The sequence below is a fragment of the Magnolia sinica genome, chromosome 5 (assembly GCF_029962835.1).
Source record: "Magnolia sinica isolate HGM2019 chromosome 5, MsV1, whole genome shotgun sequence".
Classification (NCBI taxonomy): domain Eukaryota; kingdom Viridiplantae; phylum Streptophyta; class Magnoliopsida; order Magnoliales; family Magnoliaceae; genus Magnolia; species Magnolia sinica.
In genome coordinates this window covers 12,794,218-12,819,406 of record NC_080577.1, presented here as the reverse complement: position 1 = coordinate 12,819,406, position 25,189 = coordinate 12,794,218, and the positions used below count along the sequence as shown (strand labels likewise).

The following is a 25,189-nucleotide window of genomic DNA, read 5'->3' as shown; positions in this document are numbered from 1 at the left end:
TTCCAATACATTCATTGGAATCAAATTCTCTATTTGATCACAAATGGAAGATACAAACATGCAAATATTAACTCCAAAAGCTGCAAATACAAGCATCCATTGGCAGTGAAAATAATCTATCAACATTTACTCTGTGCTATTCAGATACTGGGAATCTACCTTGACTGGAGAGATCGATATCTCGTTGACCCGTTGACACAATCAGGGTTTGGCCCAGGCTAGGACTCATGCTCTGGCTTTGGATCTCTTCGTAACGACTGCTACTGGTGCTATGCTTCCAATAACCACTGGAAAAACTTGAATTCGGAATCGAATCTTGGACATCACTCCGTCCTTCGAGCATGCTAACTACAGCAGACATGGCTGGCCTAGGTACAGGTGATGCATTGGTGCATAAGAGTGCCACATTGATCATCACAATTGCCTCTTTCTTGTTGAATTCCAACCCCAACTTCGGATCAACAAGCAGCATTAGACTTCCTCTCTCTTGCAGACTATATGCCTGCAATATCCACAGTTGCATACAGAGTCAATCGTTTACAGTGAAGATCTTCTTTTATCCCAGTAAATCATACAAAAAGGTGCAGTTTGCAATTTATACCATAGTTCTAAAACTCACTGACTTGACCTGAAACTTGGCACATCAACTCGACTCGGCGAAATTTCAAGTGGAGTCACTTGCAAACTCGATACTAGTGGTGACTTGATCTTGACTAGGAAAGACTTGCCGAGTTGACTACAAGGCTCAGTCAACTTGAAGCAACTCACAAAGACTCGGACAAGACACTTGGTACTGTTTTATTATAAAGAAAACAAGAGGGACGTAAGATTTGAACCCCCAAACCTTTACGAAAGATAAAGTGCTCCTAACAAGAAAGGTTTTGCTGCATTGTTGTTTGGTTTTCTATTTTATAATACTTATAAAATTATATGACAATTAACCATAGTTAATATTTTAACTTATAAAATAACTACATATCGAGTTGAGTTGGGTCGAGCCTTTGAGTTGATCCAACCCGGCTGAACATTGAATCAAGTCGAGTTTTCAGGTTTTTTCACTCTGATTGATATGCCGCCAAATTGCCATTGGCTGGGGTCCCTAGCCAAAAAGGTGCAATTTGCAAGGGTACTCAAAAAGTGGAACTGATAGAAGCAGGCTCCCTGTTCATGTTTTTCCAACTCAAATCACAACTGAGATGTGTACAGGAAAGTCCTGAAATATCTCACTTGCACTTTTGGCACTAGCCTATAACAATGGCTTTGGGAAAACGAAACTACCAAGCTTTGAATGGAGATCTAACTTACCCATTCCACCAAATGAATGTGATTCTCATCTGGCCTGAAATTTGTGATGCTCTTCCCACTGACAATTTCCAAAGCAACAACCCCAAAGCTGTAAATGTCTGCTTTCTGAGTCAGGTAACCATGCATTGCATATTCTGGTGCCATATAGCCCCTGCAAAAACAAGATCATTGTGAATTTTATTTTTCTTAATGAGGTAATGATAGTCTCACATGCTTAGGAAAAAGGCAGTACTGCTATGGAGATGGCCAACAAATTTTCAACAGGTGCTTCCACATAAGTGATAACGACCAGTTTGGATGTATGCAACCATTTCCACGTGAATCAATCAGAAAACAGCAAATGACAGGAAACACAGATGGATCCTTGCGTGGACTATTGAACCTTCATTTACAGGTTCGACCAAATACTCTCAGTTCCATGTTTTGACGACTAATCGACATGAGGGTGGGACAATTCACAGACTGAGGGAAATCCAAACATGGCCAAAGGCAACAACACTAAGGTTTTATGCACATGCTATTCAGAGTACTCTCTTTCCAAGAAAGAACTAGGAGCCTTATTTTTGGCAAGGGAGTAAATATTGACTGCACAGTAAAAAGGGGAAAAAGAATCTTAATACTAAAAAAAAATGCACTAGTACTTCATTAACTTCAGTGGGGTGGCAGCAAAATACACCATTATGATGTCATGGTGATGCTCCTAAAGCTCCATAAATACCTCCATTTCTCCTCTTTTTCCCTCTTATAAACATCAATCAACCAATGTGGAGCTCTTTCGATGTTGTCACTTGTTAGCAACTATTCCTATCTCTTCACATATATGGTCTTGTGGGGCTGACTTCTAGGCTGCTGGACCGTCTATCTGGGTTGCATCAGGTGGGCCCTTAGATATGATCTTTAATGAATGCATTCACAGTTAAGTATCCTGGACTCCCAAACCATGTGCATCATTCACCATTAAATCTGTACGTATATGAATGCTTATTGTGTGATTGAAAACACCATCTCATGTTATGGTTAATGGCGGTATCGACATGATTTGGCTGTTGGCAGCACCGCTGAGATGTCACGAGTCAAACAAGTGATGCAAACTTCTATCTCATTTTCATTGATCTATTCAGTTTATGTGGTCGCCTCATTCGGTTCCCCATTTTAGATTGAAACTTGCAGCTAGTCTGCCTAGGAGAAATTCTTGATGGGCACATGGCATTCACCAATTTTCCAGAGTGCTGGTTCAAAAGATAAAACTAAGAAATATGTTGAGTTTTATGTCTGAAAAAAGAGGATGAATACTATCACTAAGAGCATGAAGGTATGGTTTCCATTTCATAACAAGGAGGAAATTGTGCATGATAACTCACATAGTTCCAGCTACTCGAGTGCTAATGTGGGTCTTCTCCTCTTCACCAAGCTTTGCCAGACCAAAGTCAGATATCTTTGGTATAAGATCCCGATCGAGCAGTACATTGGTGGCTTTGATGTCTCTATGAACAATTTTCAGCCTCGATCCTTCATGGAGATAAGCCAGACCTCTTGCTATACCAACACAAATCTTGTGCCTTGTTGGCCAATCAAGCTGCAATTGATGTTCATTTGGGCCTATAAATCATCCAGTTATGAAAAAATGAGTCATGTTACTTCGTGTTGCATCCGTACTGGAAACACATATTGATACAAAAGCAAATGAGCTCACCAAACAGAGCACGAGCAAGGCTATTATTTTCCATGTACTCATAAACTAGCAATAGTTGATCTCCCTCGATACAACATCCATAAAGTTTTACGAGATTTGGGTGTTGCAAAGCAGATATCGTGCCTATTTCATTCACAAATTCATGGCTTCCTTGCTTTGATTTGGATGAAAGCTGTTTCACTGCAATTGAAGTACCGTCTGATAATAGACCCTGCAATATAGTAATGTAAGAAGTTCTATTATCTTTTACTTGAAATATGTTCATCTCTATGGTAATTATATATCAGGATAAACAGTGATTCTGTACTATACCTTGTAAACAGGACCGAAACCACCTTCCCCAATCTTGTTTGAAATGTTGAAGTTGCCAGTGGCAGCTCTAATCTGTCTTAAGGTAAACAAACCAATTTGTAGATCTAAATCTCTGAGATCTGTCCACCAGATAAAGTCAGATATGAATGTCATAAAAAGTTAATAAATTCCACATCTTTGACTAGCAAAGTGCAGCCTATGCATGATTTATCACACAATGGGGTACAAGCAAGCTCTTCTGAGCATGAGACCAGAAAAATAATTGGAAAACAGGACTACTAGAGAGCCAAAGAAATGTTCAAAACATTGGGAAATAAATATAAATATGCAAGAGCAAAATTTTCAGCATGCAGTATTAATGTCATGTATTAATAGGCCTAATAATGACATATTTATACCAATCATTATTAGTTAAAAAAACAACATCCAAAATTTCCAGGAATGATTGACACTTCCAAAGAATGCAGAAAGCCTAGCTTTTGTAGATTGTTAGTAGCCGACCTTAACCTTCATTTCCCATCAAAATAGGTATTTAAGAAATAGCAAAGTGTAACATGATCATTGTTACACTGATTTGATTCCTTTTAGAGAGAGAGAGAGAGAGAGAGAGAGAGAGAGAGAGAGAGAGAGAGAGAGAGAGAGAGAGATTTTAATATCCTTTCTGGAAAGAAAGTGAGATACATCATGGATTGTCAAAATTGATTTTTGTCTCTATGTTTCATGAAAAGAAAAAAAGAGTGGAAATCAATTTAGAAGGAAATGAATAACATTTTCTCAATATTGGCAATATTTTTTTTTTTTACACAATTCTCAAAATAAGGAATATTAAATGTTTGATTCACATATTAACTCTTTCTTAAAGTAGAAATTTGGCCTTTTCCTAATACAAAAGCGTGTGTGAGCATGTGCATATGCACATCATCATCATCATCATAGCCTTGTCCTATCGATTTGTGGTCAACACACATGCATATATAGGGTATTTAAATATGATGGAGGTATTTAGCCAACATGATCAGTTAATGAAGAATATTTTCCTTAAATTAACATAAAGCACCCACTAAGCAGTTCCTTCTACATTTGAGTTGGTTTCTGTGTGTGTGTGTGGTGGGGGGGGGGGGGGGGGAGGTTTGTTGTGGATGGGAAAGCTAAGCTCAGACCTGACTCCTACATTTGAATGTATGCATATGCTAATGCACGCATGAAGACAAGAATATAGGAGTAGAGGAAAGCAAAATACTCTGTGTGCTAAATAAAGTTCAATAAATAGCTGGAACAAAGTTATGACAATGATGATGCTGATGATTTGATGAGGGCTGAAACATAAGATTTGAGCACATCAACATGGCATCAAGTTTAAGTAGTATATTCCAAAGCTTGATATGAAAATTGCTTACTTCTTGAGGCATTTATGGTTAATACTAATAAAAGCATAGCCAAGCATCAAAAGCAATGTGTTAGAAGTGGTTCCCCTTTTTTCTTTTTCTTTTTTCCTGTTATAATTTCATGCATTTGATTAGTTCCCACCTTGGTTCTTTGTGGTTTTGACTCCCAGAAAGCCTTTCCTCCAGAGGAAAAACAAAAACAAGAAAGAAAGAAATAATACTGAAGCTACAATCCCGACTACAACACCAGCAGAGATCCCCTTGCCACTTTTTGGAGGTGTAAATTCTGCACAAAGAACAATATCAAACAATGAATGAAAGAAAAAAGCAGACCAATGCAAACTTCACACAATAATATAGTAATACATCAACGCTGATTTTCTGATGGAAAATGTAGCATATATGAAAGCTCAGAAAGCCCTCGAAATTTGATCAAACCAATTAACAGAACCAAAATCACTTCTTTACAAAATCTGACTCTACCCTTCTCAAAAACATTATATATTTTATGTTTAAGAAGCCAAAGAATATCCTGCATATAAATTCTGCTGACATTCCTTGCCATTTGTTGCTTGCCTCTTTTGTCTCCCAACATGGTGACCCAAACTGTTCAGCTAGTAGGCCCCATTGTGAACTGTTTTTTTTTTTTAACACCCACAGACACACCACAATGGGTACTCGAACCCATGACCTTTGTGTTGAAACTCTTGTGAGTCTACCAGTGAGCCATGAGTAAGGACCCAACCCCATTGTGAACTGGCTTGGTTGTGTGAGAAAACCTCATTTATCAAAGATCCTTGCCACCCAGAAAAAAACAATGAGATATGGCTAACTGTTTCCAACTTCCCTCTCTAAGTATGGTGAAGATCTCTAAGCAGCAGATTTTTGCCACAGAGAAAATCCACAGTTGGAAGCTACTAGATGCATGATATGAATAACCACATGGCAAGGCACAACGGGTGAGCAAGAATGAGAGGGCAGCAAGAGTGAACAGAGATACCTCTATATACATTAGTAGTCCAATGCTCCAATATTTTTTATGGACCACAATTGAAATTAGACAAGCAGTAGATCCTCCAATTAAAATCAAACAAGATAAGAAACCACTTATGCAAACACCGCCACTTCAAGACCTTTTCTAAGCCGAGAATAGTCCTTGGGATCTATTTACCTGAACAACAAAAGATAACGAGAACAATACACTTGTACAAAACACAAATCATACCAGGGTCAACAGAAATTGCTGAAATGAGAGGGCCATAGGTTCCTTTATCTGGGACAATTTGTGTCCCTTTCCCCGCCCAACAGAAACGGATCTCCAAAGCGTTATTAGACACAGGAACAGTAGTAAAATTCTTCACGACTGCTCGACCAGAACCACCAGCTTCATCTTTGATATTGAAATCCTTCAATACCAGCTCTCCCTGCATTAAACTAATTCAGTTACACCTGACTCCTGTAAATTAACAGAAAAGTATCTCTGTGATGTGATTAACTACCTGAATGTAAACATCAAATATGCGCTTTCCAAGGCTGCTATATGTTCTGCCATCTGTGATGGTTATCTCTGCAAAGTAGAGCTTCACGGTGTAGTTTCCATTTAGAAGACAAAGCCCATAATAAGTGAGGGACATGGGAGAAAGCCGTGCCTTAGTGTACAACTCAGAGTTAGGCATAGAGAGCATGGATTTATTCTCTGCTATGTAGCTGTCTATAGGTTTTTCATCATTAACGAAATTTCCAGTACTACTAAGTGCCCAATTTCTTCCATCACTTAAAACAAAAGTCGAAGCCCCAACTAATTCTCGATCTGCTTCATATGTGGTGTTTTTGTTTATAGTTACATCATCTCCACCACAATTTATATACAAAGAATAATGATCTGCCATAGAAAGATACAAGTGATTAGTGCTGTAGGATAAGATCAAGGAAAAGGCAAATTCCGAAGAGCTAATCTAATTCAGACAGTTATTTCCATGCCTCATCTTTGTTTTGTTTTTCTTTTCCACTACCTTGATGGTTTTTGTGTTGGGAAGTGCGGAAGGTGAGCCCTCAAGATCTGACGGTCTACACGAAGTTTGGAATCCTCACAAAGCAGAAGAACGGTGCTCCAACGGCCCGCCTATCTACTACTGGAGCAGATGGAACTATTCACACCTCTGATCCTATAGTATATAGTGGCCCCGGATTGCGATCTATGGATCAGATCGTCCCAAGGACAAGCTAAGATGGACAGACTACCGTGCACACTATATCTCTCTGTATACTCTCGGTATTTTGTATGATTGTTAAATGCGAGAGAGAGAACGCATCCCTTTTTATAGGAAAGGAGGGAGAGATCGGATGAGATAGGATGAAACCATATTATCCGGTCAAATCCCTATCTCTTATCATATTTTAAATTCAAAGTTGAATTTGAAATCTCAACCGAATGGAAAAGGCCGGAGAAAGCCTAAACATGTGGGACCCACCCACTAGTGATTGCTCACCAGTGGGCCCCACTGGCCTACATCCAACATTCTCCCACTCAATCACACTGTGGGATAGGCACAAAAAATTTGTCCATTTAACTCGCCTAGTAACAATCAAAAACTAAACATCGCGATCAAAAGAATCAGAGGCGTGGGACCAGCTGGATCACCATAATCTTCTCACAGGTGCTTAAGTACTAAGTGACCACCTGACTAGTACTCAATAACCCAAGCTTTGCAATGCCTGTCCTAGTCCGCATGACCACACCGGATGGAGTTAACTCCCGACCTGGAGTACTCGGCCAACATACGCACTTATCCAACTTATCGAGTTATTATGAAAACTTGATTTTTCACAAACTTCGAATAAAACCAATTCAAAGCAATACTTATATATATATATGCTTTTTAAGAAAAATACTGTTTGCAAAAGTCTAATAAAAACAACTCAATACTGCCGGCGGATAAGTCTTCAAGTGCATATTTATAGTTCTAGAAACTTGGTGTAGCTGTCACGGGATCTTCCCCACGCAGATGTGTAATTTGGAATTAATCAAGCTGCTTGAGTCTGGCCAATCAAGGACCTTTCGTCATCGTACACTAAAGTAGCAACACTCAATCTCATCCTCATATACACAAGAGGAGGGTAGCTAAGGACACAAAGAGTCACCTACGGGACTGGCTACTCGCACGTTGCAATGATTAGATCGAATCAAAGCAATCTGTAGGTAATAGGTCCCTGCACGTGGCTACAATCCACGTCGTAAAGTAGACAATACTACATGAATGTCGGGTCTACAATACGAAGGTCATTCTACATAAGGTACGACTCATCTCATAACCTCATAACTTGTCTTTAATTTCAGGCCATAACATTGATCGCATGTAACGGAATGGTGCGATTATGTTATTCGACTTTATCAGTCTCATCTTCAATCTTTATAAGATTGTAGGCGGATACGACTCACTCATATCCTCATCCTTTATTATTCACAATAAAGGGAAGTTCATACCTCAATGTATAAACATAGCCCCAAATGTACCTCTCTTGTACATTCAAGGTTGGTCAACCCGTGCGAGTGGGTGACCGGCCTGCCGACAAAAAAATAGAAATCCTACATGATTTCAAGGTAAATGCTGATGATCTTCATACCTAGTTATATTAGTGTTCAATACTGAATAAAAAGGAATATAATATTCATTAATGAAAGATCAAAGGTACTACAAAACAAGTACATCAGTCAAGCTTTCCTCAATCCCATCTGCCTGACGTGAACCTGAAATAGATCTCTAGCTATAGGTTTCGTCATGGGATCAGCCATCATATCCTTAGTAGGAATGTAGCTAAGGGCGACCTTCTTATCTCTCACTTGATCACGGACGTAATGATACTTGATCTCAATGTGCTTAGATTTTTGGTGGTGTTTAGGGTCCTTTGCCAAGTCAATGGCAGAAGTATTGTCTATCTTCAGCGATATAGGCTGACGAACACTCGGTACAACACCCAGACTCAATAGAAATCTGCGAACCCATACACACTCCTGAACTGCAGCACAACATGCAATGTACTCAGCCTCCATAGATGAAAGAGCTGTGGATGTCTGTTTCTTACTCGACCATGAGATAGCTCCTCCTCCGAGTAAGAATACATATCCTGAAATAGACTTTCCCTCGTCGGCGTCATTACCCCAAGCAACATCTGAATATCCTTTGAGCTTGAGGCTTGTGCCTTCATAACACAACATTAGGTCTTTTTTTCCTCAAAGATAGCGGAATATACGTTTGACGGCTTGCCAATGAGACTGTCCCGGGTTACTCTGATAACGGCTGACTATGCCAACTGCATAGCTAATATCCGGTCTGGTGCAAAGCATAACATACATTAAGCTCCCTACTGCGCTTGCATAAGGTACTGAGGACATAGCCAATTTCTTAGCTTTAGTCTGGGGACACGATTTCCTGTCTAGCTTGGTAGCTTTATCCATAGGGGTTTCAACAGCTTTTGAATTTTTCATCCTGAACCGCTCTAAGATCTTTTATATATAGGTTGCTTGAGACAAGCCTAAAAATTTCTTAGGGCGATCCCTAATGATTTTTACCCCAAGAATAAAGTTGGCTTCACCGAGGTCTTTCATCTCAAAGTTCGAGAATAGCCAATCTTTAGTCGATATCAACAATTGCATGTCATTACCAGCTAACAGGATATCGTCTACATATAGAGATAGTATCAGAAAAGATCTTCCAGACCGTTTCATGTATACACAATGATCTTCTTCACTCATGGTGAATCCAAAAGTGGTGATGGCCAAGTGGAACCTCATGTACCACTGTCTTGAAGATTGCTTCAGCCCATAGATAGATTTTAACAACTTGCAGACTTTCTTTGGATGCTTTTTGTCCACATAACCCATGGGCTGTTGCATGTATATCTCTTCATCCAAGTCACCATTTAAGAATGCGGTCTTTACATCCATCTGATATAACTCTAAGTTTAAACTTGCGACAATAGACAAGATCATGCAGATTGAGGAGAACTTTGCAACAGGTGAAAAAGTCTCCTCGTAATCAATGCCTTCTTGTTGTGTAAAACCTTTAGCAACTAATCGTGCTTTATACTTGTCCACTGTATCATCTACCTTTCTTTTGATCTTAAGTACCCATTTATTACCCATCGCTTTACGATTGGAAGGCAGATCAACAAGTTCCCAGACTTTATTCTTCTCCATGGAAGCGATCTCTTCGTCCATAACATTTATCCAATCGGCCGAGTTAGAAGATAATAATGCATCCTGATATGAATCAGGTTCATCATCATCAACTGCAACGCAAGAGAATGTTTGCCCTTCAATATCGAAGTATCTTCGGGGAATCAATCCTCTTTCGCTTCGACGTAATTCAGAAGCCTGCTGAGATGTCCTCCCACTATCCTAGTGAACTATAGGAGCATCTTCATCTTGAGGAGCAGAACTCCCACTCTCCTGAGATACATCGGGTATTTCAAAAAGTTCTATTGGAACCTTTTGCTTCATTCGGCTTGGGTATCTATCTTCAACGAAGGTCACGTCTCGGGATTCTATCTCAATCCATCGTCCATGGTCCTCATAAACTAGAACGTATCCCTTTGAATGCATAGGGTACCTAATGAACACGCATTCAATGGTTTTACTATCAAGTTTACCTCTATGTTGAGTAGGTAGCAAAACATATCCCAAAGATCCCCAAGGGCGTAGGTTGGCTAAAGAAGGAGGCCTCCCAGACCACATCTCATATGGAGTCTTAGGAATGGATTTGGATGGGACTCTATTAAGGACGTAGACGGCTGTTAACAGTGCGTCTCCCCAGAATATGGTAGAGAGATTGGCTTGTGCCATCATCGATAGTGTCCTATTCCTTCTCTCTGCAACACCGTTTTGTTGTGGAGTGTAAGCCATTGTGTACTGCCGAACAATTCCAACATTTTCACAATATGATTTAAACGTTTTAAATGTATACTCGCCACCTCTATCAGATCGAAGGATTTTAATCTTTTTCTCAACATGATTTTCCACCTCAGCTTTATATTTAAGAAAACAATCAAAAGCCTCAGATTTGTGTGCGATGAGATACACATATCCATAGCGCGAGTAATCGTCAATGAAAGTGACAAAGTATTGACATCTGTTTCTGGCATGTACATTAAAGGGTCCACAAATATCTGAATGGATTATCTCTAGTGTGCCCTTAGACCTAGCCACTTTGGGAAATGGTTTCTTCGATGTCTTTCCGGACACACAATGTTCACAAAATGGCAAATCAACTTTGGATAAGGAGTCTAACAGACCAGAACGTACTAGTCTTGTCATACGATCCTTTTCGATGTGACCTAACCTCGCGTGCCATTTTTGAGATTCAGATACTACAGTTTTATTCGATATAGCAGATAAAGCAAGATGGGCATTATCACAATCTACGTCTAGAATAAATAAATCTGAAATTAAATTTCCCCATGCAAAGATGAGGTTATTCAGTTCAAAGAAACTCTAATCGCAAAAAATCGAATATCAAAACCATCATATAATAACCTAGAAACAGAAATTAAATTCGGACGCATCCCCGGTGCAAAAAGAGTATCACGAACGATTATTGTTTGCCCTATGCGCGTACGGAGATGGAGAACGCCAATCCCTAGTACGTCTTCAACAGCGTTATTGCCCATGTACAGCTTGTAACTTCCTTTAGATACAGGCTGGAATTCCTCGAGTCCTCGACGACTGTGTCACGTGCTTTGTTGCGCTTGAATACAAAATCCACTCGTTAGATATAGTATCAACGGAAAGGATTTCAGAACAAACGCCTACATATAAAGTATCTTGTGACTGAGAAATTACCATCTTTTTGTGGGCACACTGCCGAGCATAATGGCCGGAATTTCCACAGACAAAGCAGATTATTTTTATCTTTTTCTGCTTCTTCTTTCCATTCCCCTTCTTGAGATTTGGAGGAGGTGTTGTGGTCTTCTGTTCTTGATTATTCTTCTTCGCCTTCTTGCGAGCTTTGAATCGTTTATTGTTAACTTTTCGCTTATGGGTCTCTGCTACAAAGGCTTTGGCCGAACCTGGCTGAATTGCATTCATTTCAATCTCACGTACCAAGTGGCCACAAAAGTCTCTGAACGTAGTGATAGAATAGTATGGTTCAGAATTCTTTTGATTTGGGCCCAAGATTCAGGCAAGGAACGGTGCATGGCTATAATCTTCTGATTTTCAATCAATTTGCACCCAACATTCCTAAGGGCACCTATCATTTGCTCCATCTTACGAATATGATCTTTGATGGGGCAGCCGACAGGCATCCTGTACTCCTGGAATTCCAATTCCATTGCCCTAACTCTCGCATCTGACTTCTGCGCATAGGCATCTGTCAGTGCTTCCCAGATTCCCTTAGCGGTTTCATGCACTTCATACGTAGGTATGAATTCTTTGTGCATAGTGCTAAGAAGGACATTACGGGCTAAACGATTTTGTTTTCGCCACTTATTATAGCAAGTCATCGCAACCCTATGTTCTTGTAAATTTCCATTTTCAGCCAGGATGGGTTCCTCTTGAACTACATCGAGTGTGCGAGATATGTCATCCTTGTCCAGAAGACATCGCACTGCGCGGGACCAGTCTTCGTAGTTGTTGCCGTTGAAATGTTGTCCTTTTAGCTGTTCAGCGATTAACGCTTTGGTGGTCATCTCTACATTGTATGAGTATCACTACTTAGCTATGATCTAAGGTATTGACACTAATCATCAGCATTTCTACGTGTTATATAAAATTTCAATGTATAAAAGTAGTTAACACATCTTTATGAGATCTGAAACTCCACATACCTGAATGGGCGGTGTAGAACAATCAAGTTCTCTAATTAAGATGAGATTTAATGCTTTTATAAGAGTAAATTTATATAACGTGCAACCTTCCATTACATGGTTGCATGCATCATTTGGTGGAGGAGAATAAACTCCCACTCAGGTTATGCACAACCTTTATTTGTGTATAGGGAGTATCTAAGTACTAAGTTTTTCTATATTTTCCAATGAAAAATAAGGGGACTTAGATCTAAACACATCAAGCCGAATATTTTCATGCATATTAACATCATCATCAGAAAGGAAAAATTAAGTGCTTAGATATAGAGAGAGTACAATCTTCACCTGTGATCATGACTATTAGTGATGTATCCGATCATTACCGATAATGATCATTGTTGATGATGGATCCTTTCATCAACATTGATTATCATAGTTGATGATTGTTTCGATTACTAATAAGCTTTAGATCAACAGTGAAGAAGATATAATAAAAGAAACAACATTCTTGATATGTGTCCATCATCTCATAAGAATTATATATGATCAAATTTTTTTTTTTTAAAAAGGATATCACATTCAGGTTGCAACATATCTGAATGTGGGCCACACAATTGTTTTGTAGATTAAGTATGAATTCATCATATATGTGCACTCATTTTTCAACAGATCTACACATGTGGAATTGGCAAAACTAAAACATAGTTGCTGTACATGTACATCAGCCAATCACGTGTACATCAACTAACACGTGCATTGCAGCTTTACAGATGTACATTATACTATCATCCAACACGTGAGATGTACATGAACCAATTTGCTTCACACAGCAGCTAGGCATTTGAATTTGAGAGGCACTAGTAAGATATGTGATATATACTTGTACATCAGTCGACATGTGAACACACGCGTACACTTGCACATTGACCAAGTGCTTATTTTTCTTCTCTAGCATAAATCCAAGCTCATCAGATGGATGGATGGTTCGGAGTCAACACATATCTTGTGATGAGATCTGTGTTATACACGGATTAGATCCACATGTGCAGCTGATGTACATACCCATATGTGTTATAATACAATACATCAACTATGCCCACATGTGCGGCTGATGTTTTGCACAAAACAACATGTGTATAGTCAACAATATCGAAGCTTGTATGGTTTAGATGGTGGATCTCTCATGTATAGTTTGTTCGGCCCACCAAAAGCTTGTATGTTGCATATCAGCCAACACGTGTACTGTACGTGTACATTAGCCAACACGTGTACAACACGTGTACACATGTGTATAGCAGAAGCTATGACCCAGTATAATATGTGTACACTTGCAGATTAGCCAACACGTGTACATACGTGTATAGTAGCTAACACGTGTACAGTAGCTAACTCATGTACTTGCAGATTAGCCAACACGTGTACACACGTGTACAGTAGCTAACACATGTACATGTGCGCCTCATCCAACTATAGATGATCACATAGAGGGTCGAATCTACTGTAACACGTTTCACGCACAGCGTAAAACATCTAATCTTGTGGGCCCCACCATAACTTATATGTAAAATGGTTTGTGTGGGGGGGCAACCATGCTGTACATCCTTATACCAAGCTTGCCATATGGATGGACGGTTTGGATACAACACATCTCGTGATCAGACCCACATGTACAACAGCTATTTGGCTGGTTTGATGTATATCAGCCAATCAGCTTCCCACGTGCACAATAACTATGATGTACACCATCCAATCAGCTTCTCTAATAGAGTAATACAGGAGCAATATATTTGTGGTGTACTACAATACGACATCTATATTGCTGGTAGTTTGTATGTAGCACATCAGCCAACGTGTGTACAGAATGTGGACATCAGCCAACGTGTACATGTGCATATTAGCCCACATGTGTACACACGTGTACATCTGCACAACAGCTATAGAGTGTGACATCTTAATAGAGAGACGTCACTTTCAGCTGGCGGAACACTCACCTGCGATCCAGGTCGTATCGTACTACATACGAACCCTTTTTTTTTTTGAGAACTCATCACATCTGATGAGTCTTATAAATCTGAACGGTCCACATGAAGCAGAACCTCATGAAATCCCCTGGTACCAATTTTTACTTCGAACCAAAACTTTGGTGGGCCATTACAAATTCAAACATTTTCTTCCCTCGATTTGAATTTCTCTTTGCTATGGCCCACTAGAATCTTAGATCAGTGTGAAAATTCACCTCCTAAGGTTTCATGGGATTCCGCATCTTATTAACCATTCGGATTCGACACCAATGACACGTGTGTAAAGGTGCGTAGGTGAGCATGCCTTTAAGTGGTGTAGTTCAATACAACATCTATTAGTGGATGTATTTCTATTAAACAATTATTGGTGGATATGATGTACACGCATGGGGTACAACTTACATGCACATGGCATACGTGTATACAAAAACTAATCTACCGTACACATGCTGATTTGATACCATTCGTAAAACATGGATTCCAATCCAAAAAAAAAGGGATGGGTTACTTACCTTTTTAGATGAATATAATCGGAGATTCGCTGTTAAATATGCTCTGATACCACTGTTGGGAAGCGCGGAAGGTGAGCCCTCAAGATCTGACGGTCTACACGAAGTTTGGAATCCTCACAAAGCAGAAGAACGGTGCTCCAACGGCCCGCCTATCTACTACTGGAGCAGATGGAACTATTCACACCTCTGATCCTACGGTATATAGTGGCCTCGGATTGCGATTTATGGATCAGATCGTCCCAAGGACAAGCTAAGATGGACAGACTACCGTGCACACTATATCTCTCTGTATACTCTCGATATTTCGTATGATTGTTAAATGTGAGAGAGAGAACGCATCCCTTTTTATAGGAAAGGAGGGAGAGATCGGATGAGATAGGATGAAACCATATTATCCGGTCAAATCCCTATCTCTTATCATATTTCAAATTCAAAGTTGAATTTGAAATCTCAACCGAATGGAAAAGGCCGGAGAAAGCCTAAACATGTGGGACCCACCCACTAGTGATTGCTCACCAGTGGGCCCCACTAGCCTACATCCAACATTTTGTACCTTTGCCTTTTTTCAATCAAAATAATTCATCACAAAAAAAAGGAAAAAAAGAAGAAGAAGAAGAAGAAGAAATCTAACTTCAGATAAACTCCCGAATTGACCTAATTAGACCAAGGTTTAACACAAAGTTACCCTTTCTTCAGGTTTCTTTTCTAGGCATCTTCTATGCAAAAGATAAGAATTACAATGTTTTTGAAGTTATTTAATTATGAAATTTACAACTCCAATTGGTAACAAAGCACCAGCCCATCGCTAGCTCGGGTAAAGCGGGAGGGTTGATGTCAAATAGGCAGCTGGTTGTTGTACATTCGCAAAACAATCATGAGAAAGCTGACCACAAATAGCTGGGACAATGTAATGACAATGATTTGATTATCAATATCTAAAATGGGAAGACTTGCATTCCATTGAACACTTTAGATTAGAAGAAGAGCCACTTTAAGTGGGAGGAGAATGTGCATTTATGGGGTTTATAATTAGTTTTAGTAGTTAAGAGCATGCTTTGCCATTTAAATGATACTCACATAAATACAAGATCCACGGAAGTTTTATCTTCCAAGAAGTGAGAAGCTTATTGTTAGTTAACATCCTCATGTTTCCGTGATTGTTGTCATCTTCCTCATCATTTGTCTTTGCTCCAAATCTTTGTATATATGCTCATGTCTTTTAGTTGAATTGGATAAGTTATAGAATTTTGTTGGTTGATATATTTATTGATGCCACTTATTGCATACTTTGGAAGGAAGATCAAATGAGAAAACACCAAAGACAGAAGTAAGAACAAAATAGACATTTCAAGGTGACACTAATTCAAAAAAGGACATACTTACATTGGAAGGAACCACATGAAGGACAAATTTGTGAATGAAAAAGACAATTTCAAGTTCACACTAATTCGAAAGGGAGAAACTTACATTTTGTACAGGGAAAGATCTTTTTTGAGCATGGAAAAACTCCACTTCTGCATTATCAATGTGGTCCAGAATGCATCAGCATGAATCACATATTTAAATGTGCCTGGGGGCTTCCAAATTAACCAAACCAGCTACTCACAAACATTGGCGATTATCTATAATTTACCATGCAGTTTCAAAAACAAGTACTCACGTGTTGTTCCCTATAGAAGAGCTTCCAAACAAGTTTCTGTACAAACAAAAAAGTGAAAATCTCTTTAAGGAAGAAGAAGAAGAAGAAGCAAAAAAAGAGAAAAAAAAGGAGAGACTACATAACCTTAGGTGGGGGCGACAATAGGCTGGGTGGTTGAGCCCTATAGGCCCAAGGCTTGGGCCTCTAAACTTGGCATGAGTGCCCCAGGCTAGGCTTGAAATTCATGGCTGGTTTGCAGCAAGGACTGGGTGAACGATGAATGGTCTAACCCGGCCAGTTGTCTAGGTCCGATCATCAAGTGGGACACCATAGTACAAAAGTAGTTCCTATCAACGTACATGTGTAGTGTAAAGACACTCGTTGAATTTGGGGTCATGTTTTAACGATCAAAATTATGTATATGATGGAGCTCGTCGTGCATGGAGGATACCCTGATGAATTCTTAGATTGAACTATTTCAAACCTTTGAATATTTGACTCTTTTCCTTGCAAGGCCAGACTTGTAGAGCCAAGTCTAGGGCCAAGGCCTTTTTAGCCTGATTAAGGTATCGATCGAGCCAGGGCTGGGGCTTTCGAGAATAAGTATGAGCTAGGACCAAAACCATTTATATGATGAGACTCACCATGGATAGAGGATATCCCAAAGAATTCTTTGCTTGGATTATTCCAAACCTTTGATCATTTGACTCTTCTCCTTACAAGGCCAACCCTATAATACCAAGTCCAGGGCCAAGTCCTTTTTAGCCCAATTAGAGTCTGGGCAAGGCTAGGACCATCCTGGCCCAGCACGAGCTCAGCCCATTGCCACCCCTACCATGAGGTACTAAAATGTTAAAACTACTGAAGAGTGAAGGCTATTCTTACGTTCCTCCTTGTTGACAATTTAGTGGCACATGGCTTCCCCATGTAAAATTATTGTAAGAAAGATCACTGAAGCATTTCAAGAAGCAAGCAACATGGGAAAAAAAAATGATATAAAAAAGTTATTCATATGTTACGGAAAAAATAAGTCACATCATGTAAATAGAATATAAACACATGGAAATAATTTCAAACCTCAATAGTGAAATAGTGCCTGTTAATTTGGGAACAAAATTTTGAGCATTTGACCATATCTTTAGAGAGATTGGACATGTCGAAAGTTTGTCCTTTGAAATTCACTGGCTGATGCAACTCAATCAAGGGAAACCCAAAGTACCACACAAATTCTATACAAGAGATCAAAACAGAGTTTAAACCTTCCATATTTGCATTTTTCTTTCTCGACACAGCCTTAAGAGACAAGTGTTAGCATCTTCCCCATATCAGCATAATCATGGTAGATGGGCCTTCCAATTTCCTTTTGTCCCGGTTTTACATGTAAAGTATGGTTTTGGAAAGGGTTATGGAACGCTTGGCAGTCTACCATATGCCTTTTAAGTAAAATGATGAAGAGACGGTCTGTCATCTCTTTATTCATTGCAAGATGCTTGGCTCGTGTGTTGTGGTCTTTTTGGGCTTTGGGTATTCTTGCTTGAGATTTAAATTGGTTGATGAGTGGGCAAGCAATCCTTTTGGTGAGAAGGGCTGAATTCTTTGGAGAATTTTCCATTCGTAATTTTATGAGAAATTTGGAAGCAAAGGAATAATAAGAATTTAGAGAGCATGTCAATTGAAATTTCCGTAGAGAGTAAAAGTCTATGTCATTAGCTGGTCTTTGGTCTTTGACTAGAATACTTGAGGCAAAATATCTATTGAAATTGAAATCCTGTAGAGAAAGTTAAATCAAGGACTCAAATATTGGTGCTTAAGTGGAGACGACTCTGTGGATTTCTTAGGGGGTGTTCAGATATAGAGAAACCAAAACTTGGACTTGGAAATATCATCTCAAACATTTTAACATTTTATACTTATTTTTAAATAAAAATTAATATAATAAATAAAAAAGTCAGTAACATTTCGATAACTCATATAATTTATTAGAACAGTCAATGTACAAAATACTTGCACTAAATCTATCCTACAATCTACAGTGCGCTTATTTAAAAAACATATTTTTGAAAATTTAAATGTGTGGATGATGTTAAGATCAATGTACACTCATAAATACATAAATATTAGGCACAAATAACATTTGGTAAATCTATTTTTTTAAAACATTAAATTTTTATATATTATTTCGATATTTTTAATTAAAAAATATTTTTTTCAAAAATTTCAAAAAGTTCCTTCTATCTGTAGACCAGCCTCCAGACACTCTAATGTAATTTTTCCTCACTCCAAATGCAAGTTAAATGGGTGAAATAGAAATTTTAAAAGATTGTTTCCCAAATTTGAAAATCGGAGGTCAAAATCCATGATTGAATATGCAAAAGATCCAAAATCATGGATTACTAACTTCATTTTACTAATTTCAAGCAATTTAAACACAAAAAGAATTGAAATTAGCACGGAATCACCGATTGGATTTTCGGGTACCACATGCTCTCCGATTACAATTTTCGCACCCAAATCCCCTTTTCTCTCCAAACAAATGAAAATGATTAGTCGAAATCCCCTTAGGAAAGTAATCATGGCAAAAAATTTATGAGAAAATCAGTTTTTTGGCGATTTTTGATTTTTTTTTGCAAGGGGGCTAACACAAGTGCGATATCGCCGATACGTATTGTATGTATCCACGATATCAGGTAAGTTATAAAAGCGATATTTTGTGAAATATTAACCGATACCGGGAATTTCAACACTTTCAGTCAGTTTCGTATCGCTGCTTTGCAATACCGATAGTATAAATATTTAAATCGCTGGGTGTACTTAGGCAGTGCATGAGGAAGGTTGTCATGGTACTGTATGACTTCTTTGCAGTGTTGACTAGATCTTGGCCAATTTGAGAGCGGTCTTCATGTAAGTACATTAGTGTGCTCAGATGGGATTGCGACACATTTCACAAGGAACACTTGAAGGAATGCTCCATTGGTCTTAATTAGAGAGCACACACTTCCCATGCACGTTTTGTCAATCTCTAATGGGAGGGTTCACCATGGAGACTTGGGTTTTCTCCCATGGAAGTTTTGAGGCATATAAAGTGAAACCAATGAGGATCAGTACCTAGGTGCTCTTGGGTTTTCCAAAAGAGAAGTTCTATATACTATGGATGACCCACAAGATATCCACAAGTTAGATTCTTAATTGAAGATTGGTCACCAAGAAAGGTCATTGTTACAATCAGCCTAGTTAGTCATTTAGGAATGTCATCTTTTGTGTCAAAATGTGTTTTCACAATAGGTTTTTTTAAAAGAGAAACAATGTATTTTTTGTTTTAAGTAAATGTTGATTTTGGATAGTGGCTGATTGCTAATCCACCGGTAGATCTTTAAGTTACAGTAGGTGGGGTTTATTTTGAGGCATGGGCCCACCTTTTGTGACAATAATGATGGAGTGATGGATGGACATCATATGTATTTACATTGGGAGAGTTCCATGTGCATAAAGACCCATTGTTTTTACTAGAGTAGTGATGGCACTCTTTGTAATTAACTATTAAACTAGTAGGTCCCACTGCTAGGGCATACATACCCTGCACAAGCAAGGGTTCTAAGGTTTTGAAGAGAGAGAAGAGGACCCCATCATCATCTAGCGTGGGGCTCTTTGGATTGACCTAAGGCGGCAACCATCAGAGGCCATCTTCCTAGCAGATTAGTGGTTCATTCTACCTCAGATTGAAGGCTTCTTCTTGAAAGGTATGTAGAGAGTTTGCTTGCATAAAATTTCAATTTTTGGTTTCTCTACATTATTCATGCATGAATGCAATTAATCCTACGATGGCCTGAATTGTTTCTAGCCAACAAAGGAAGCATATGTAGGCCACATTGGCCAATCTCTGCCCCTCTTTTGATGCAATTCTCCTACTATCCAATGAACTTCATTATTTATAAAATATAATAAAATATGGGTTGTACAGGGAGGGGGATAAATCAAATTGGTTTACTTCAAGTGCATCCATCATGCATTTGCTTGCAAATTTAGGACTGTGCAGAGGAATGTTTCCACAAAGTATGAGGGTCAGCCTTCTCAAGCTTGTCACGTTTGAAGGTTATATATATAGTCCCATGTAGATTAGCCTTAAATATAATTAGTTACCAGTTTTCTTACCAGTACTATTGTCTACTTGGATTTTCTTCTAGAAGAAAACACCAAAATAAAATAAAATTTCGGGCATGTAGTGTATTGATGATTGTGCCTCCAAATCAGAGACAGATCCTGCTTGTCAAGTATGACAACGCTTCTCAGCAAGTTCCTAACATTCGCTTAGTAGTTTTTCAGTGATAGTTAGGTTCTACAAGCATATCAAACACAAAACTGATTACCAGCATTTAAGATTAATGCTTCAAGACAGACTATTAGAATGTGAGGAACAGAGAGTGACAACTGCATGCAAGGAGAACTAATGTAGTATTCCAATTAGTAGATATGCAATCAATATATTGAAAATTGATACCAAGCATCCGGAAGAGAAATGTACATGTTTGCTGGCTTATTAATCATCCAGTCTTCTACAGATCCAGTTAGCAAATTGCTAGTCAAATACCTAATCAAAAGCCATGTCATTGATTCACTGTGACTGAGTAGTTCTTTGTCATGGCATTATAAACATCATCATGGAAGCCCAAACTTTATAGTTACAAATTAGACTGCTTACAGGAAATCCACTTGTGGTAGGCTTCTAAAGGTGCTTGGAATCATTCCCGCCAACTTGTTAAAGCTAAGATCTCTGCCAAGAAATCACACAAGCCAAAAAAGGTAAGAATGATCTGTCCCCAAATAACTCATGTTATATCCATCTTATTCATGAACTTCTAATTAAATGTTAACACTTATTAAAATAGAGATTTTTGCTAAATCTACTGAAATTTAATGGTCTGCAAATCCCATAAACGGGTACCAAGAAGCCCATCCACATACCACCACATGTGCCAACATGGAAAACAAATACGAGAACCAAAGTTCCAAACCATCCATCAGGTGAATCCCACCATATAGATACCCTGGCCCAAAAATCAGGCTGGTTTACCCATCTTGCGAGCCACAATGTTAAACTATGGGAAATTTTTTATTAGCTGTCCATTTATTTCATAAATTGTGGCCCATCTGATCAATGGACCAGCCATTGGTGCTTACAATTGACCACTTGAGGAGCAAAATGATGACTATTCCCAATGTATGTATCTTATATCATCAGGGTGCGGAGTTGGTGAACTATCTTTACACACTGCAACTATATCTTCAAGGTATGGTATATTGTTATGAGGGTTGTTGTGGCCCAAAAAGGAAGGTTTTATGGAGGCAATCTCTGCTACAACTCTTTTGTTGACAGTGGCATAACATAAACAGAATATTTAAAAGCTACACAAGTCGGCGGAAGATATTTTCCTTAAGGCTAAAAGGAAGGTCATGATATTAATGGGCTAAATCCCCAAGTTCTTCTGCCATGAGTCCTCTGGCAATTCTTAATTTTTTGAAAGGTGCTTGGGCCATCTTTATTCTAAGTGGGGACTGGAGAGTGGGGAGCAAATTCAATTTTATTTGGAAAAGATGGTTCTACATCATCTGCTCCTCTGATATAGTTTGTCTGTTTACACAGCCTTTTTCTTTTAATAAAATTAAAGTTACCTCTCAAAAAGAAAAGAAAAAAATATTTATGGTGAACATATAAAAGAGTAAATGTACGCACTAGGAAAAATAATACAAGAGTGCAGATACTACATACCAGTGCATTCACTTTAACATGGTAAAAAAGTATGCTGGTACAAGACTAGATAACACGCAAAAAAATAAAATAAAAATAAAAACCAACAACAACAACAACAACAATGACAATGACAACAAGGACTGGAATCACAAAAGCATCCATGTTCAACGAACCTATTCATCCAATGAAAGCAAGCAAATGGAAAGAACATTGGCTAGTAAAGAAGATTTTAATCATATACAAGGAAAAAAAAAAAAAACTGACTTACAAAAAATCCAGGAGTCTCATTTCTCCAATATATGCAGGTATCTCTCCAATAATATTGCAATTCCGCAATATCCTGCAAGATCAGACCAAGAATGGACTTCAATGACACCAGATAGCAAAGACCGCCATACTTCCATAGAACATAAGAAGATAAACCTTGAACTTACAGGGTCCTAATGTTTGCCATATCACTCAGTTCGGGAAAATCTGATTCCATTCCACTTATGTCACTGATAATTCTGCATATAAAGAGTCCACAAGGAAAAGTTGAGATCTATTCACTTTATTTTTACTAAGCACGAGATCAAGAAGCCAACCCCAATTAGTTGTGACAAGGTTTAGATGATGATGATGATGAGATCACAAAGGATGTGTTTCACACAAAACTACTAAAGATGGGAATTCAAGCATTGTACTTACAGTTGGATCAAGTTCTCCAAACCAGAAATGCCAGAAGGAATTGGCCCTTCCATATTGGTTCCTTGTATCTCTCTGCCATACAAGATTTCAATTTGAATTTTTAAAAAATGGAATAAATTCAGAAGGTTTAGGATGCAAACCAAATCGTGTGTCATTTAGTAAATGGTATGGACCCTATAAAGCCTTGATTGGTGCAATTGGACAATGGAAACAGACTATCCAATTAGTGGACTACCTCTTGGATGAGCTAAACCACAAAACCCATTACGATTGTAAGTTCATTAATATCCAATCTATCACCCACTATTGGACAGTGAAGAAAAAGTTTAGATCAATGGTCCAGAAAAAAACATCCATGTATTGAATTGTTGGAAACATCCAATTGCTGCAATTATCTTTTCATTGGTCCATCCATGATGATATGATCTATCATATGGTCAAGCTCATTGATTGGCACATTTTCCAATCTTATAAATTAATAGGTAGATAACATATAGGAAATGGTAACTAGAGCACATTGAATCCATCCGCATCAATTCAGAAAAGCAAAACTGAACAAACTCATGGATTTTCAGGAAAAGAATTCTTACAATCTCTCAAGTCGTTTCCAGTTTTGAATGAAATCAGGTATCTTTCCAGTAAAACGATTATCGCTTATCCTACTGCATTTTACCAATAACAAAATAAAAATAGACGCAGTTATAATCAAGAAAGATTGATGAACTTTTTTGTGTGCAAAATAGTTATAGAAACCCTACAGGTCCTTGAGGTTTGAGAGCTTTGCAAGCGACTCTGGCAACTCCCCCGTAAAGTTGTTTGAGGAAATCATCCTACAACCAAGAACACCAGAACACTCAAAATACATAAAACTCTAAAGAAAGATGAAGATTCTAAAATAATCCCAGAGGCAAACGCCAAATATAGAGTTGGAAAGAAGTGCTAAGGCAATCCACGCAAGAGAGTGATTCAAGAGGCGTGTAACAAATGTGTGCAAGATCTGAGCCATTCAAATAGAGTGACCCAATGAGAACATGCCTCAGCCCAAAAATAGGCTGGTCCACTAATCAGGTGGGCTGTACATGATCATTGTAGCCTTTCTCCAAGCAATTTGGGGTCGGCTTTTAAATGGTAGATTTTGCAAAGGTTTTACAATCTGCTACCAACTGGAAATCAACCTTCCTCTTTTTTGCCTAGGCTCTGGAACTGGCCATGGCAAGATAGAATCAAGATGGCCCAGCAGTCTAAATCAGTGAGATACATGTGTGACCCACCTGATTAGTTGAACGATCCTGATTTTAGGCCATGGAATGATCATTTCGAGATCCACCTGATGCGTGGCCAAGGTTCTCACTCAAGTAAGCCACTCCAATCACGCACAGATTGCCATAGAATTTCTCAAACAAGGGAGAAAGGCCTTACAATCTCTCTAGGTTGGTGAGATTCCCGAGTTCCGGAGGAAGATCTCCAGATAGCTGGTTAGCCTCGATGACACTGAAAATACGACTTTCTTTCATGATTTTGACAAAGGCAGTTACAAAATCCAAACGGAAATTCAAATAATAACGGAACGGAGACAGAGAATAACAGAAACTTACAGACTGGTGAGGGAGGTGATGTTTCCAAGTTCCTTTGGGATTGGCCCTGATATGCGGTTCACACCGAGAGAACTGCAGTAACAAGTCCTCCTCGGTTGATTTTAGAAAAATTGTGCTTTGATTTGCTAAAATTAACCAAAGAGAGAGTGAAAAAGAGAAACTTACATTTTTTGCAACTGCATGGAAGCCCATCGTGTAGGTATTGTACCGTTGAGGTAGTTACGAGTTAGATCTCTGTCAAAGATAGGAAGAGATGAGATGGTTAGAGTAACTTAAGGAACTAGTGTTGGGAGAAGCTAACGTGAGCCATGGTGTGAAAGAGAGTACTTACATTTCGTTAAGGTAGGGAAGGCTGGCCAGTTGTGGTGGAAGCATTCCAGAAAGGTTCCCGCGCCTGAGGGCTCTGCGAGGGAAAGCCGTTAAGCGGGTAATTTGAATAGGCACGCCCAAAGCGTCCCTTGAGCTAACCAAGCGATTCGTAGGACACATAC

The 25,189-nt window shown here is 38.8% G+C and overlaps 1 protein-coding gene across 1 annotated transcript in view; it reads right to left on the bottom strand.

Annotated features, from left to right (window-relative positions):
* Nucleotides 1-25,189, bottom strand: part of LOC131246946 (uncharacterized) — a 223,901-nt gene that overhangs the window by 44,177 nt on the left and 154,535 nt on the right. Inside the window, exons 5-24 of the mRNA XM_058247406.1 lie at nt 24,699-24,785; nt 24,523-24,594; nt 23,862-23,933; nt 23,694-23,765; nt 23,104-23,175; nt 22,851-22,922; nt 22,685-22,756; nt 21,367-21,438; nt 21,190-21,282; nt 17,556-17,621; nt 16,692-16,727; nt 16,499-16,545; nt 6,195-6,577; nt 5,921-6,119; nt 4,838-4,981; nt 3,311-3,429; nt 2,999-3,209; nt 2,667-2,904; nt 1,306-1,456; nt 138-502 (exon numbers count right to left, since the gene is read on the bottom strand). Coding sequence (XP_058103389.1) covers nt 138-502; nt 1,306-1,456; nt 2,667-2,904; nt 2,999-3,209; nt 3,311-3,429; nt 4,838-4,981; nt 5,921-6,119; nt 6,195-6,577; nt 16,499-16,545; nt 16,692-16,727; nt 17,556-17,621; nt 21,190-21,282; nt 21,367-21,438; nt 22,685-22,756; nt 22,851-22,922; nt 23,104-23,175; nt 23,694-23,765; nt 23,862-23,933; nt 24,523-24,594; nt 24,699-24,785 — 2,643 coding nt within the window. The remainder of the gene's footprint in view (nt 1-137; nt 503-1,305; nt 1,457-2,666; nt 2,905-2,998; nt 3,210-3,310; nt 3,430-4,837; nt 4,982-5,920; nt 6,120-6,194; nt 6,578-16,498; nt 16,546-16,691; nt 16,728-17,555; nt 17,622-21,189; nt 21,283-21,366; nt 21,439-22,684; nt 22,757-22,850; nt 22,923-23,103; nt 23,176-23,693; nt 23,766-23,861; nt 23,934-24,522; nt 24,595-24,698; nt 24,786-25,189) is intronic.